Consider the following 14,876-nt stretch of genomic DNA (forward strand, 5'->3'; position numbering starts at 1 on the left):
TCATTCAGTAGGAAGGTTGACATCAGGAACCTCTTGAGTAGCAGATGTCGAGATGGGGGCCTTCGCCTTTTCGCCGTGGGTGTGGTTGGCGATACGATGTTCGTTCTGCTTAACGATGATGCTTTGGTCATGCAGAGGTATTTGCTGGTTTGAGAATTGATCTGGCTGTGTCCACATCTCTCTAGAGGAAAGGCCACGTCAGCGGATGCGTGCGTTGAGGTTGGCTGTGGCTACTGCGAGTCTCACAAAGACACGGGCCCTCCTAGGAGGTCGGATCGAAGAAACTCGTTTTCGATCTCTTGAACCACCCTCTCCAATACAGGATTCTTAGCATTCCCGACCTCTATGGTGATTCTGTGATGCTTTAGTTGTTGATCTTCAGCTAGCGCCTTGAATCCTGAGGCAAGATCAGTACGTACGACGGCTGGCGGTCCATCTAGTGGACTCAGTTGGGCACATAGGCGGATAATAGCGTCGCATAGTGCGTGGTGTCGCTCATCCTCTAACAGAGTCGTGGCAGTGAAAGAAGTTACGCATTCACGTAGCACTAGTACGAGGTGTCTCGATGGTTTGATAACGTCTGCGGCGAACGAAACGCCAACGGCATCCGGTGGAAGGGAGGTTGACTGCTCCTCCCGCACTTTCGGAGTTTTACGCAAGGCAGCACACTGTTGGCAAGCTTTAGACACTTGGTCGATGGCCTAATTTATATCCAGGGCATACAGATAGTGCTTTGTGACAGACTTGAGTTGATTACTGGATGAGTGACTGAACTTAATGTATAACCCGGTAAAGAGTCCCTCTAGTACATGCCGAAGGAAAACAATGCATTCGCAGGTGGAAGCGAGAGTCTCGTTTCGCCTAACAACGAGTAAGCCAACCTTTGCGATGGTTGCAACATTGAGGTACCTTTTGAAATCTCTCATGTTGGTGAGCTTTTTCGAAGGACGCGTTCCCTGTTGTAGATGCATATGCATGCGTCGTAAATCGAGACTTTCCGCCTGTGTGGCCAACCAGGCAGTGCGACTGGTGAACGGAAGATGCTCATTGCCACTGAGTACGTCTTAGATTAACGTGAGTCCGATAACAGCATCCTTGGTGATCCTTGTTAAGACAAAGACCTGGCAGGCTTCATCCTCACACGTAGGAGAAATCTGACGGTAGTATTGCAGAGCCAGATAAGTATCTTACAGAAGCCTGTTAACGGCTCACGGTAGACAGAAAGGTAGATACCCGGGGGCTCGCTGAGAATTCTCCTCTGCAAAGCTTTTTCATAAGCCTGCACGCAAGATTTGCTGTCGGTCAATATGCAGGCATTATAATGGGACTGTATCAGGTATAGGCTGAAGTGTTTAGTGGCGATGGCGATTGTTAGAACTTCCATCTCACATGGTAACCACGTTAATTGTGAGCCTCGCAGTTTGGCGCTAAAAAATCTGCCAGGCGTAACTTGTCATTACGGCAGTTTAAGTCATTACGGGTGACGTAAAGCATGGCGCCTATTCCAGGTTTGCGGAGTGCTCTGTCTGTTACAATCCACAGGTAATCACTCGGAATGGGGAGCGAGATGGTTTAAGCGGTGGAAAGGGCTACCTGAGCCTTGTGGAATGACGCATGGAGGTCACCTGTCCACTGCAGCGTCTATTTAGATTCACGGCCAGCGATAGTGTCGTCAAGGTTTGCGAGTAATATAAAGCATCCAGGGATGACGCAGGAGAGCACCTTGAAAGCTCTGATGAATGACCTCATTCTCGGGCTACAGTGCCAGGTTCAGGGCACGAGGCAAGAGTAGCGATGTGATGTGGGCTGGCACGTAAACTGCCAGAGTTCGATATCCAGCTTGGTATCATTGTGGACTGAGGGTTGACGATCGTTTTGGATGCGGAAAGGCGAAGATCTTATTTGCGCAGGGCTTGTAAGACTTTCTTCAAGTTCAGCAGGAGTTCATCTGTGGAGTTTCTGCCGCAATACAGGTCGTCTACGATTTTGGTTACGATGCCTTCCTTCAATAGGTCACCAAGCACTCGGCTCATGAGTTCTTCGAGGGCCGCCTTAGAGCCTGGCATGCCCATGGCAGACCGCACATATACCTCACTGAGTGTGTTGCTACCGCGGAAGGTTCTGCCAACCTGCTTGGGACGACGCACAAGCCGCAGTCGACCCCATTAAAATACGCTCTCTATGCTTCACTTAAAGAAGTCACTGTGGAAAACTGCGTCAGTCTTAAATCAAAGTATCGATTTTGAAGTTTCCGGTATTTCGGCTCCGTTGTCCCTGTTTATGTTGTTCGGGTTAAGTCTTATGTGAACTGCTTCTTTCGCTTTCTTTGTGTACCAATGGTTGTCTCAGTCAATAAACTTTATTTCGTTCCACAGCGGCTTGTGTCCGGTTCCGTTAACATGTTCTGAAACCGCGGAATTCTGAGTGCGTGCGAGTCGTATATCCCTGTCGTGTTCTTTCGTTCTTTTTTGCATGAGTCGTCCCGTTTCTCCGGTGTAGACTTTGCCGCATGCGCATGGTATCTTGTAGACTACGCCATCTGGCTTGTTTGGGAGCGAGATCTTTTGGTCTAACTAGTCGAGATCTTAGTCTGCTGTCGGACTCGAAGACCACTCCTTTGATGTATGGCAGCACTGCGGTGGACTTGAATTCTGCTGTTTTCCTCCCTAGTGCTGAATTCCTGGTTTCAGTCACCTTCTGTAACAAAGGCGAAGGGTAGCCGTTGGCGACGAGAACTGTGGATAGATGTTTCTTCTCCTGGGCTGTTCCTGATGGCTTGGTGATGATGCGTTTAGCCCGGTCATGTAAACATTTGACAATACCGCGTTTTACTGATTGTGGATGGTGTGAATCATACGCGAGGTACTGGTCAGTGTGTGTGGGCTTTCTATATACACTTGTGTGTAGTTTACCGTCTGGTTCCCTCGTTACGAGGGTGTCGAGAAAGGCGATATTTGTTGTCATTCTTAGTTTGCGGGGAATTAAATTATGCGAAGATGCCTATCTTAGTTTGACCATAAGTTAGAAAAACATTACAACGTTCAACATAACTGCTGCTTACCAGTAACTAAATTAGTGCTGCAAACTTGTTGAACCACCAAAATTTTAGTAGTTTCCATACCGACCAATACGGTCACAGCTTAGAAAAAAAAACATCATTCAGGGGTCAATTTTTCTTGTCCCGTGGGTGTCCCTTGAATGAAGGTTCCACATTATTTCATTTTCTAAGGGAATTGAAATATTTTGACACTGAAAACGTCCTTGTTAGTACTACTTGAGCAGGGCTGTGGAAAATAAGTGACTGTTGCAGTTCAGATAAAGTTGATTTCTCGATGGCAGGCCTTTGGCCGTTATCGTATCTTCTCCTGTTAGTCATGATCATCCTTTGTGCTTTAACAGGTAAGTTTTTATGTGCATGACCTCATTTGTATTAAAAATGACTTACGACGGAAATGCTATGATCGTTAACGTCTGCGGTGTGGAAGAGCGATGTGGTTGCAAAATTTTATTTCAAATTTCGGTGTAATATTTTGTGATATGTTGTAAGGGTTTTTCCTTTCATCTGAGTGGATCTTCTACAAATCTGTTGATCGAACATTATGGTAATTAAATAAATTTACCACAAGTAACTTAACTTAACTTGTTTTAAATTCACCTTTCTCTGGATTTTTAAAGATGACACATTTTAAGGAAACCATCAGTTTGTCAAAATTAGGCAATTTCAACATAAAACGGAACCATTTTCTAACAGTGATCTCGAAACCTTTCCGCTTACATCCTCAGAGTTTATTATGCGAATTTAGAAAAAGTTAACTCTATAATGCACTTTAAAAAGATCACTTTGAATTTCAATTTCGATGGTTGGTATAGGCTCACTGAAGTTTTGAACCTGTATAGGAAACGGAAATTTCATCGCACAGATCTTTAGTATTACTGAAAAAAACTCAACCCATTCCTTCAGTCTTAAAGACGAGCCGTAAATGAACGATTGCGGTCGAATCTAGTGAGCCTAGATATTTTAGTTTTCGTGGATCCAAGGGAAAAAGACAAATTGAAGCTAGAGAACCGTGTACACGTAGCGAAAGCAGTAAGTTCAAACTGTCTATGGAAATTAGCGATCGTAACTCGTACCCAGTTTTTCCGAGAGGCCCTCGTTTTCGCTGTGGTAATCTGAGTTATTTTATAGAAATTGAGCCGTTGCGACGGTATCTGTTTGTGTTCTCGAGTTAGCCGCAAAGAATTCAGCGCGAATTAACCAACGACCGTAACTTGGAAGCAACTATAGGAACTTAAATTTCACTTCGACTGTTTTCCTCGCAATAGAAACTGAAAATCGAAAAGGAAATTTACTCAGCAGCGGGTGGTGTTTCAGGGACTTCCGCTGAAGCACCCTTGGAATTCTAAAAAACATATGTATTTTTTTATCAGTTAGAATTCCCATACATGTCAATCGTCTTGACCAAGAGTTCTAGCAACAAAGCAATAGAGTTGTCTCGTAATTTACAAGCACCTCTTAAAGGGTATCTCGGTAAACATAACAGTTTGTTTGTTGGAAACACAGGACATCCGCTCATTCTTCTCAGAATGTACTCTTTTATGTTTTAATCGGTCAGTCATAGAGTCAGATCAAGTGAGATCAAGTCTCCTTTTCTCCTATCCATTTTGGTTCTTCTCCGCTTTTTCTCTTTGCCGAGTTGCGGAAGAAAAATGCAAAACAGTTCAAACGTGTTCAGCGGTTATTCAAGGTAGAGCTTAGAGTTTTGGTTACCCTTTGGTTACACTATAGCCAGCTGATTTCCAAAGTATTACCGAACTCAAATAATGTCGATTGAAATTAGTCTTAGTTTTTTAATTCTCACTCATTAGAACTCCTTACTGTGGGATGGATGCCAAATCGACTTTTTAAAAGTCTAATTAAGTGCTTACTCTCTTTGTGATGACTTTTTATAAATGTGTATCACCAACCTTTGTTTGTAGATAGTTTCGCAACACACCGACAAATTGTCCAAGTTTCATTATTTGGAAATGACACGGAGGCATGCGGTGCCATGGAAGCACCATGCCGAACAATAGCAGTGGCAGCATTGCGAGTTGCGTCAGGTGGAACTATTGTCCTTAATGGGAACGGAACAGACCAGCAACCGTTCGACTGTAAAAAAATACTTACGTTGCATTATCGTGGCATCCTGCAAATTACAAGGAACGTAACAATAACTAGTTTAAACTTTACTCGAGCCCACATACGATGCCTGACAGGGTTTTGTTTCAATCGGTCAGACCAAGATCTACGAGTCACTTTAGCTGGAATAACATTCTTTGAAACACCCCTGAGATTTATAGACTGTTCTGAAATCACGCTTATCAACTGCACCCATCAGAACGCCACTGAAGCTGTCATTATTAACACTACAGCTAGCTCAATAGCAAATGTCACCATTCGAGGTTCTCTCTTTCAAAACAACTCTCGCCATTGTGTGAACATACAATTTTCTGGAGGCTCTGAGAAAGTCTTGAAATTCTCTTTAGATATCAAGGACACTAACTTCCTGAACAATGGGATTTTAGATTATTTCAAAAGGGAAGCTCTTGTATTAACAAGTAATATTTCTCGCAAGATTGATCTGTCTGTAGCTGTTGAAAAGGTAAAAGTAGCTGACAGCAGCGGCCAATTTCTAGCGATCAACCTCCCCACAGCTAGTACGTCAGAGAAGTACGATGACTTCGTCCTTGAGCGGAACAACTTCGTTAACTCTCAGAGGAAGTCTCGTAGCCTTTACTTTTCAACAGTGCAGAAAGCCAAAGTAACATTTCATCGTCTACAGTGCAAGGATAATGATCAGGTTAGGTGTGTAACAATCTTTGCAAGGAAAAATGCAACACTTTTAGTCAGAGTCCATGAATCCAGTTTTCACAATAACAGTGCATACCAATTAGGGAATGCGACATTGTTTGCGGCAATCTTTCGAGTTGTGGGAAGCGAAGGTCATTCGGGAACTGTCATAATTTCTAATACGTCTTTTGTCAAAAATAATAAAACGGCCCTAAGCACAACTCCTAATTTTTACTTGGCTTTAGTCAACGTAACCATTTCTTCTTCACTGAACGGTTTGGGCATCTTCTCCTGGGACCCGCAAAATAAAAACAATTTTCATCTAAATGTTATTATCGAAGGCTGCAAATTCCAGAATAACACCCACGACATATATGGTTTATTTAACAACACCATCAATGTCTCCTTTCGGGTGAGCAACACACTGTTTGACGGTAAAGAAGTACAGAGGCACGTGAACACCACTTTTGGTATTCGTCTTATCATACCTCGTTTAAAGAGGACAAATGTTTCTCAAGCAGCAATTGAAATAGAAGATGTGACCTTCAAAAGTAGACCTAGCAATTCGTTTGCGTTCTTCTCCAAGGGTAACAATACGATCAAGATTCGCCGTTGCTTGTTTCGAGACGGGTTTGGTCTTGAAATAGACGAATGGACGAGAACATATTACAAACACATTGTCACTGATAGGACCAGCCAAGGGGCACTCATGTTCCTTTTCGATACGGATGAAATAGAGAACAGAGGATGTGTCGATATTGGTGTGACAAACAATACCCATCGCACGTGGAAATACTTCAGTCACGTCTTGCTCGAGGACACCTCGTTTCAAAATAACCTTGGACACAAGGCAGGGGCTGTTCAGATCATCAATAGCTATGTCAAATTTCGAAGATGCGAGTTCATTAACAACTTTGCCGCGCGTGACACAGGACAGATTTATGTTGGACACGGAAGCGCCAAAGTTGAGTTGAACAGCTGCGTGTTCAAACGGACGAAGCTAGGAGAGGAATTCCGAGGGATTGCGTTTCGTCAAAGAAGATTTTTGTATTCAGAGAGTGGAGGCCCGATAAAAATACTCAACACCTCTTTCCACTCCGATATTGGCCATAGGTCCAAACGGGGACCTGTTATACAAATAACATCCGGAGGCTACTTCGAGATGGACTCTAGCTCAACAGTCCAATGTGCAGTTGGCAGCGGACTCTACTTCTCCAATTTCTCTCATTTTATTTACGAAGAAGGAGATAACAGACACTTTTGTCGAATAAATTTAACATCTGAGATACTCAGTTGCATAATGTGTGCCCCTAAAATGTACAGTCTTCAACGTGGCTTTTCCAGAGGACTAGAAGTCAGCAAAGGCTTCAGATGTCAAAACTGTCCATTTGGTGCCCACTGCAGTGGACCCAACAACATTCTGGCAAAGCCCAATTTCTGGGGCTACAAAATCACCAATGCTAGTAACATTTCATCCTTAAAATTCGTACCTTGTCCATGGGAGTATTGTCGTCCTCAACGCCAAGATTTATATCAGGGTAATGATTACAATAGTTGCCATGGCTTTAGGTCTGGTATCCTGTGTGGTAGATGTGCTACAGGATACTCAGAAACGCTTTTCTCGTCAGAATGTCGACAATCCCACAAATGCAGATGGAATTATCTTTGGATTCTTATGGGACTTTACACCGTATTGTTTACCATTTATCTATTGAAGAAGCCTCCGCTGGTTCTGTATTTGAAACGTCAAATTCTGTGGTTCAAAACAGATGGACAGACCCCTTTCGAGATGGAGGGACGTTCATCTCTGCACAAAGCTGAAGAACCGGAGTATGGTTATATAAGGATCTTCTTTTATTTTTACCAAGTTGCAGAGTTGCTTCTCACTGAATCATTGGAGAACACATTGGCCAATGTTCCCTATATTTCCACCTTAGTTGCCGCGTTTAACTTTCAAGTCCACGTTTTGGACGAAAACCTCGGCTGCCCATTTGCCGGCCTCACAGCAGTGACCAAAGAGCTGTTCTTATCTTCCCTCGTTTTCGCTGCTATTGCGCAAGTTTTCATCATTTACTTCCTTCACAGGTCGCTGAATCTGGTAATGGGAAAGGGAAGACCATCATTCACTCATTACGTCGCGGTTGCAGTAGAGATTTTGTTACTGGGCTACGAGCGTTTGGCAGAAACATCTCTTAAACTCATGCAGTGTGTTCCCATCGGCTCCAAATGGCGCCTCAACATCGATGGCAACATCGTTTGCTGGCAATGGTGGCAGCATGGTCTCTTGGCATATATTGTAATATTTGTGGTCCCGTTTGTCGGCGTTCTGTATTGGGGTTCTGGTCAGCTCTACGCCAAGACAATTACATGGAAAGAGTTTGTTGGCGCTTGCATTGTTCCCCTTCCGTTTCTCGTTCGCTGGCTCCTCAAAAGTGTATGCAGCAGACAGAACCGCAGAAAAGCTCAAGTGCGCCATGAATGCAGCGACGAAATATCAGAGATATTGCTCGGTCCCTTCCGCCCGCCACGCGAAAATGATCGCGGCACTCTCTACTGGGAAAGTGTTTTGATAGGCAGCCGGCTCGTTCTTCTGACATTCCGCGCCTTCATTCCAAATTCCATGATCTGCTTCCTCTGCTTGTCCGCGGCCTGTATTCTGATGTTAGTCCATCATCTCGTCATGAAACCCTTCCGTCACCCAACTGCAGACAAACTCGGAGCGTTGTCTTTGATCACGTTGGCCTTCATAGCTGTGATCAACCTTACAGCGGCTACTTTTTCCTCTTCTGCCACCAAACCTGAGGGACCTGACAAGCATGTTATGGTGGTGCTTCGATGGATCTTGGTCGCCTTCCTCTGCTCATTTCCTGCGCTGGCTGTTCTCCTTGTCCTTTTTGCACTTCTGTCACAACTGGCCCGTCTTGCGTTGTTCCTCAAAAGGAAGATATGCTCATTTTTTTGCCTGATAAAATTTCATTACGAGTTTCTAGACGAGAGCACCGCTTTGCTTACTGACTGATAAGGAGGATCAATGTCAGTTTCTGAGAAACTCCGCACCTACCCCTCCCTTAACCCAAAAACAGTCAACCGATTACAAGTTAGAGTTGATGCTGGGTTAGGGGAGAGGCTGATGCGTAGTCGCTCAGATACTGCTATTGATCCGATAGGGACAGAGGAAGGAAGCGGGAGGTTCTTGGAGCCTTTAGTGAACGTTTTAAAATGCGTCTCACTACGGATTCCAGAACAACACTACATTTTATAATCGTAAAAGTTAAACAAGAGTTAGATAACCGTTTAAGTTAAACGTTTAAAAGTATGTCATTTTAAGGAACGTGTGGTTAAAGGATGTATTTCACTCGTTAACCCTTTAACTACCATGAGTGACCAAGACAGAAATTCTCCTTACATTATCAATGCAATAACAACCAGATAAGTGATGAAAATAAAAAGTATCAATTTGGGGATAATTTGTTGGTCTAATACTAAATTCTCTGAACCAACATTATAAGAATTGTATGGTTGATAGTAAGGAGAATTACAAATTTGATCTGGGAGTTGAAGGGTTAATTAACTCTCTTACCTCCCAGAGGTGATTAGTAAGTGACAAAATATCCAGACAGGTAATGAGAAAACTTAAACTTATCAGGTAAAAGTTGTTTTCTTGATCTAGAACCAAATTGTCGTAAGCAATTTACAAACTGTTTCCCCTTGATGATTTTAGGTAATGGTGGAGCGCTTTTTGACTAAGTGTTGTGAAACCCAAAGTAATCACAAAAGCCAGTGAACAGAAAGGAGAATTTCATAGTTAGCTCTCAAGGAACTAACAGAAAAAACAAGCAAACTGATTGAAGCACAAGAAAATGCGAGTGACCAAGTCACGACTGGCTTAAGCTTTAAATCTGATTGGTTGAAAAAGTTGTGCAAGTATTCTGGACCTATCACTGTATGACATAAAGTTAAATTAAAGCACGAAGATCACTTTCAAAACTTTTAAGTGTAAAAGAGAATATCGTTCTCATTGTCAACTACAAGTAATTGACGGAAATTGAATGCTGGTAGAATGAAAATAATATCAGTGCACAATACTCATAACATCACCATTGTAAAAAACAAAAGAACACATAAGGAAGTATTTTATTTCATGGTAATTTAGCAATATTAATTCAGTTAATAACCTAAATTGGCCACTATAAAGAGTTTAAAAGCTGATGATTCGAGTGTTGGCCCTTTGTCAGAGCAAATGATGAAGGGCTAACACTAAAAAATATCAGCCTTGACACTCTTTATGGTGGCCAATTTACATTATCAACCCAGTTGATAACACCAAATTACCCTATAATACTCTCCCACTGATGCAGCACCACAGTTTCTTTCTAAATTTACCCAACAAATCTGATTTTAAATTATAACAACAAAACATCTTTTGGCCTTTACAGTTGCAGTGGATTGGTAAATTGTTCCATGCACATTACATTTAAGATTTTTTAACTCCATGTTTGAAACAATCATCTGCAATTGATTCTTTGATACATCCTCTTTTTGCATTGACTTCTTAAGTTTCTTTTATGGTTGCATAGTATATTGTTGTGTTCATCTTGATGTAAAACTAGCAATGAATCTTAGTCTCTTCTTGAGCATAAATTTTTATAATCCTTTGAACAGTCTTGCTGCTATCATAGTGAAGCCAAGAGCCAAGAGATTAGGAATCTTCAACATAACCAAAGTATGCAAGGACATTGTAAATATAAGCTGGTAAATAAGCATATGTAGAATATACAGACATCCCTAGGATTGTCACCAGTGTTGCATCTGTGTTATTTACATTAAGGAATAATCTAACATTGCTTGCAAGGTTAGGAATGATAGGATTGCAAACTCTCACTACCACACACATCTGTGGAACTGAGAGCAAGGCCCAGTTGTTCAAAGGGTGTTTAGCGCAAACCCAGGGTTAAATATAAATCCAGGTTTCTTTATTTCTTTGTTCAAAGGCCTCTCAGTGAAAAGTTTTCCCTAGTCTTTTTAGAACATCCAATGATCAAATTGCACGCAAAAAGATTTGAACTGAATTTCCTTTCAAAGCTTTCAGACCTGAAATCAAATTCCACACTAACCCTGGGTTATCTTAACCCAGCTTTGAACAACCCAGGCCAGGTGTATTACAAATCAGCACTTTGGGTTAGCAGTATAATTATAAATAGATCTACATGTTAGAGTGTACTGAAGAACTCCTGTAATGGACTGACTGAAGTACATAGAGGCTGCTAGTGTGAAGGAGTGAGAAAGACTACTTTGAATAACTGTTATCATATTTGAACTTTAGGAAATTTATTAATTGAGCCAGTAAACCACTTATTTTAAATGCAGATTTTTAGCTTTTAAATAAAATTTATATGTCCACAATACTGTGAATTTTCTCTTCATAGAAGCTGAGAGTCAAGACATAAATTGCCACCATAAAAATGTTTAACAAACAGTTTTCTTTACCAAAGAAATTAACCCCTGAAACAGATATCACTCCCACTTTAAGCTTTTACACCCCATCACAAGAGAGCATTTCTCCATACTGTTCTCTATACATGGATATCAGTCACAATCTCCTTTGAGCAATTTTATCATTCTCGTGACCTTTAGTGATTCTGTAAGGAGAAATGAGCTGCTAGCCACTCTTAGGGGTCAAAGGGTTAATAGTATTCAAACAATTATGACATTTTGCCCATTTTCAGACACTCTTCAACAATTTAAAAGAGTTACAAAAATCTATGCAAAAAGCTTGGAAATGCCATTTTTAAGCAAATGTGAATTTCTTTCCTGAAGAAACAAATGGAATTGTTAAAAATTGCAATTTTAAGTTTTCAGAAGTTGACAGTTCCTTGAACTGACAATCTCTCTTTCTATATATATATATATATATATATATATATATATATATATATATATATATAGAGAGAGAGAGAGAGAGAGAGAGAGAGAGAGAGTTAAGTTAACTCTCTACGTTCATGCTTGCTGTGAGGCAGTGCACCTTTGTTGAACTGAAAGTTCTAGTAACAATTATATATATATATATATATATATATATATATATATATATATATATATATATATATATATATATATATATATATATATAGAGTTATTTACATCTACCTGCCACGAGACACCAGAAGGAAAAGACTGTGATTGTTTTCAGTATATTGGAGCACCTACTGAACAAAGGGGTAAGATATCTTGGAAACCCCACACTTCATATTTCATACAGTTCTTGGGTAGAGGAAAAAATGAAAAAAATAGATTGCCTTTACGACTATTAAAATCTCATCAAAAGGAGCGCTAGGGAATAATAGAACACGGAAATAAGACACAAGATGAGATATGAATGGGTGGCCCCGTTTCTTTCGCCCCACTTTCATTGTTCCAGTACAGCTTAGAGTATGTGGGTATGCCTCACTTTAAAAAAAAATGCCACCAAAATTGCCCAGGTTACATGATCACGGCCGAATCACTATAGAAAACTGACTTCTAGGGATCGTGCTTGAAAAATGGGCCAAAAGTTGTCCAAAAAATCGAAATTTTCGCCAACTATATGCATTGCTGCACATGTAGCAACACGTTCTAGCTGCAATGGTGTGTGAGATGTAAATATTTGACGCGTAGGTGATTCAAGACACAGGAGTTACTCAAACCGGTATGAAGAAATTCACGTAGCAAAGGATACTAAAAATCGTCCTCTCCCAAGGCTCCAGCATGTAGATGCCAGTAGTTACTTGATATTGGTAATTTTTCAGTGACAACCATTCTCGAATCCTTTGGAACATGGCGTCTTTGTTTCCTCCGCTCGCTTCGTTTCTCCTTTTAATGCAATTCCGCTGACCTGTATACCCAATTATATGAGTACACAATATGTCAGCGGTTTAACGTCTACACGAAAATTCATCTCGGCTAGCTCAGCAAAACAAAGATGTAGTGGATGACCATGGCGGAATATTTTGAGGAAAAAACCGACTCAAACCTCACGATTACCCCGTCACTTCAGACCTGTCCGCTATGTAGTATCAAAAGAAAGGGTTTTACGTGTTATTCGTGCGTTCTAAGTGGAGACTTTCTTCATTCTAATGAAAGTTGCCCCGAAAGGTAATCGTCGTTTAATTATTTCATAACTGAACCGGAATTTACGCATTTTCAGACAATCTGGTGTGAAATTTCAAAACAAATCAAGGAGGAGAACTTCCTTGTCACCGGTTATTTACACGAATCAATATTTCAATTTTTTTACACCCACAGATATGCAGAGAAATTTAGGAAATTCGAGATTTTAAAGAGGCTAAAAAGTGAATACGAGAAACGGTAGGGTAAATTCGTTTCTTGTAAAAACTAATAGAAATATATTATGATTTCACGAAAGCTTTCAAATTTGCTGTTGCGAAAGGGTCACGTTATGATTTCACTGTTATTTCAGAGCGTTAGATGTAATTAGAAAACAAGAGAAGACGGACAAATTGGTACGTAATTATTACTGTGTGTATCTATTAAATTAAATTCGCACCAGAGCACAAATGTACTTGTTGTAGTTCAAACTGAGTTTCAAACTTTCTTGATTCATTTTCCTTCTTTGCTTTTGTCTGTAGTCCATAAGCAAAAGAAAATTTGAATCAATCTAGTTTAAATAATTTTAACCTGAAAATGTAATTAACCCTTTAAACCCTAAGAGTAACTACAGTGTAGCATCAAATTTCCCCCTGCAATATCACCCCTGAATCACATGTTAAGGTCATGAGAATGAAGGAAATGATCACTGATAAAAGAAGCTTTTGATTGGTAAGCAAAATTTCCTTGTCAGCCCCTTGGGAAATGTATAAAGAGCTGTGTGGAGAATGATTTTAGGATGTAAAGGGTTTTAAAGGAGTTATTAAGGTATTTGAACATTAGATTACACTGAAAATTTTTACTTTGGTGGAGAGAAGGTTGCTGAGGTGTGGGACAGGGTAAGGGCAAAAAATGTGGAAAAGCCTAGACCCTTTAACTCCCAAGATCTCATTATTAATTCTCCTTAATATCTGTGATATAGTTCTTCTCATGTTAGTTTGGAGAATTTGGTATTGGATCAACTTATAATCCCCTAATTAAGATTTTTCTCTATTCTCATCACTTGTCTGCTTGGTCTTGTATTGATATTGTAAGGAGAAATTCTATCTTGGTCACTCATGTGAGTTAAAGGGTTAAGCCAGTTGGAGGGGTACTGTTGATGGGAAAGTAAAAGAGAACTTCCAGGCATTCCTAAAGTATTAGGGGCTGAATAATTCTCTGGCTATTATGCAGAATTCTCACAACTCTTGGCCTGAGCCATTTTATGCCTCATGGTGTCATTTCAGTCATACTATGAGGTTTTGGAAAGGAAGGAAAATTCACTCAATCACTGACTCAATTTTGATTATTCAGATGTGGTGAACTTTCTCTTGTTAATTCACACTATTCTTTTACTTCTGTACTTTTTATAAAGACCCTTTAAAACTCTCTCTCATTGGTAAGTTTCTGTTTCAGCAATAAAGTTTGAAGGGCTGAAATAAAATAATTTGTCAGTTTTACTGTAATTACCAAATGAATGTGATCCCATTGATACTGTATGAGTTTATGATGTTCCAAAGGAAAAAGGAGGTCAATAATCTGAAAAAAATAAACCAGCTCCAATCAGTAATCATCTTGTAAATGTTAATGTAGTCATAGAATGTTACAAGTAATATATCTGACATGTACAGATATATTACTGTACTCACTGTAAATGTTTACTGTTCTGGACGAATCAAATTGCACCTTGATATTTGATATAAAGAGTCAAATGATTATAATTGCAGAATTGTGAACTTATCAGCTGCAGACAGAGAGTTCTACTTTTAAAGTTGGTGATCAAGGAAGCAACTCTTGATATAGAGTCAGGTGAGTCGATTTTCTAATGTAATATGTATCAGTAATACCTTTTAATCCTTTAATTAAATTATTAACATGTAACTTCTCCTTGTGATATTTATAAATTATCTAGCAACCAGGTAAT

At 40.3% G+C, this 14,876-nt stretch overlaps 2 protein-coding genes and 2 pseudogenes across 2 annotated transcripts in view; 2 read left to right on the forward strand and 2 right to left on the reverse strand.

The window, feature by feature from the left end:
* On the reverse strand, window positions 1-2,166 carry LOC149043134 (uncharacterized; annotated as a pseudogene).
* Window positions 2,167-2,313: 147 nt separating this feature from the next.
* On the reverse strand, window positions 2,314-2,964 carry LOC149043135 (uncharacterized; annotated as a pseudogene).
* Window positions 2,965-3,258: 294 nt separating this feature from the next.
* LOC149043136 (uncharacterized) lies at window positions 3,259-8,999 on the forward strand. The gene is made up of 2 exons (XM_089211333.1): window positions 3,259-3,399; window positions 4,978-8,999. The coding sequence occupies exons 1-2, from the start codon at window positions 3,333-3,335 to the stop codon at window positions 8,847-8,849; spliced, it is 3,939 nt and encodes a 1,312-aa protein (XP_089067459.1). The 5' UTR covers window positions 3,259-3,332; the 3' UTR covers window positions 8,850-8,999.
* A 3,744-nt stretch (window positions 9,000-12,743) lies between these two features.
* Window positions 12,744-14,876, forward strand: part of LOC113676632 (beclin 1-associated autophagy-related key regulator) — a 10,749-nt gene continuing 8,616 nt past the window's right edge. The window contains exons 1-4 of the mRNA XM_027193307.2: window positions 12,744-12,961; window positions 13,112-13,174; window positions 13,287-13,329; window positions 14,680-14,761. Coding sequence (XP_027049108.2) covers window positions 12,798-12,961; window positions 13,112-13,174; window positions 13,287-13,329; window positions 14,680-14,761 — 352 coding nt within the window. The 5' untranslated portion in view covers window positions 12,744-12,797. The remainder of the gene's footprint in view (window positions 12,962-13,111; window positions 13,175-13,286; window positions 13,330-14,679; window positions 14,762-14,876) is intronic.

This window comes from Pocillopora damicornis, chromosome 7 (genome assembly GCF_964200805.1).
Source record: "Pocillopora damicornis chromosome 7, jaPocDami1.2, whole genome shotgun sequence".
NCBI classification, from domain to species: Eukaryota; Metazoa; Cnidaria; class Anthozoa; order Scleractinia; family Pocilloporidae; genus Pocillopora; species Pocillopora damicornis.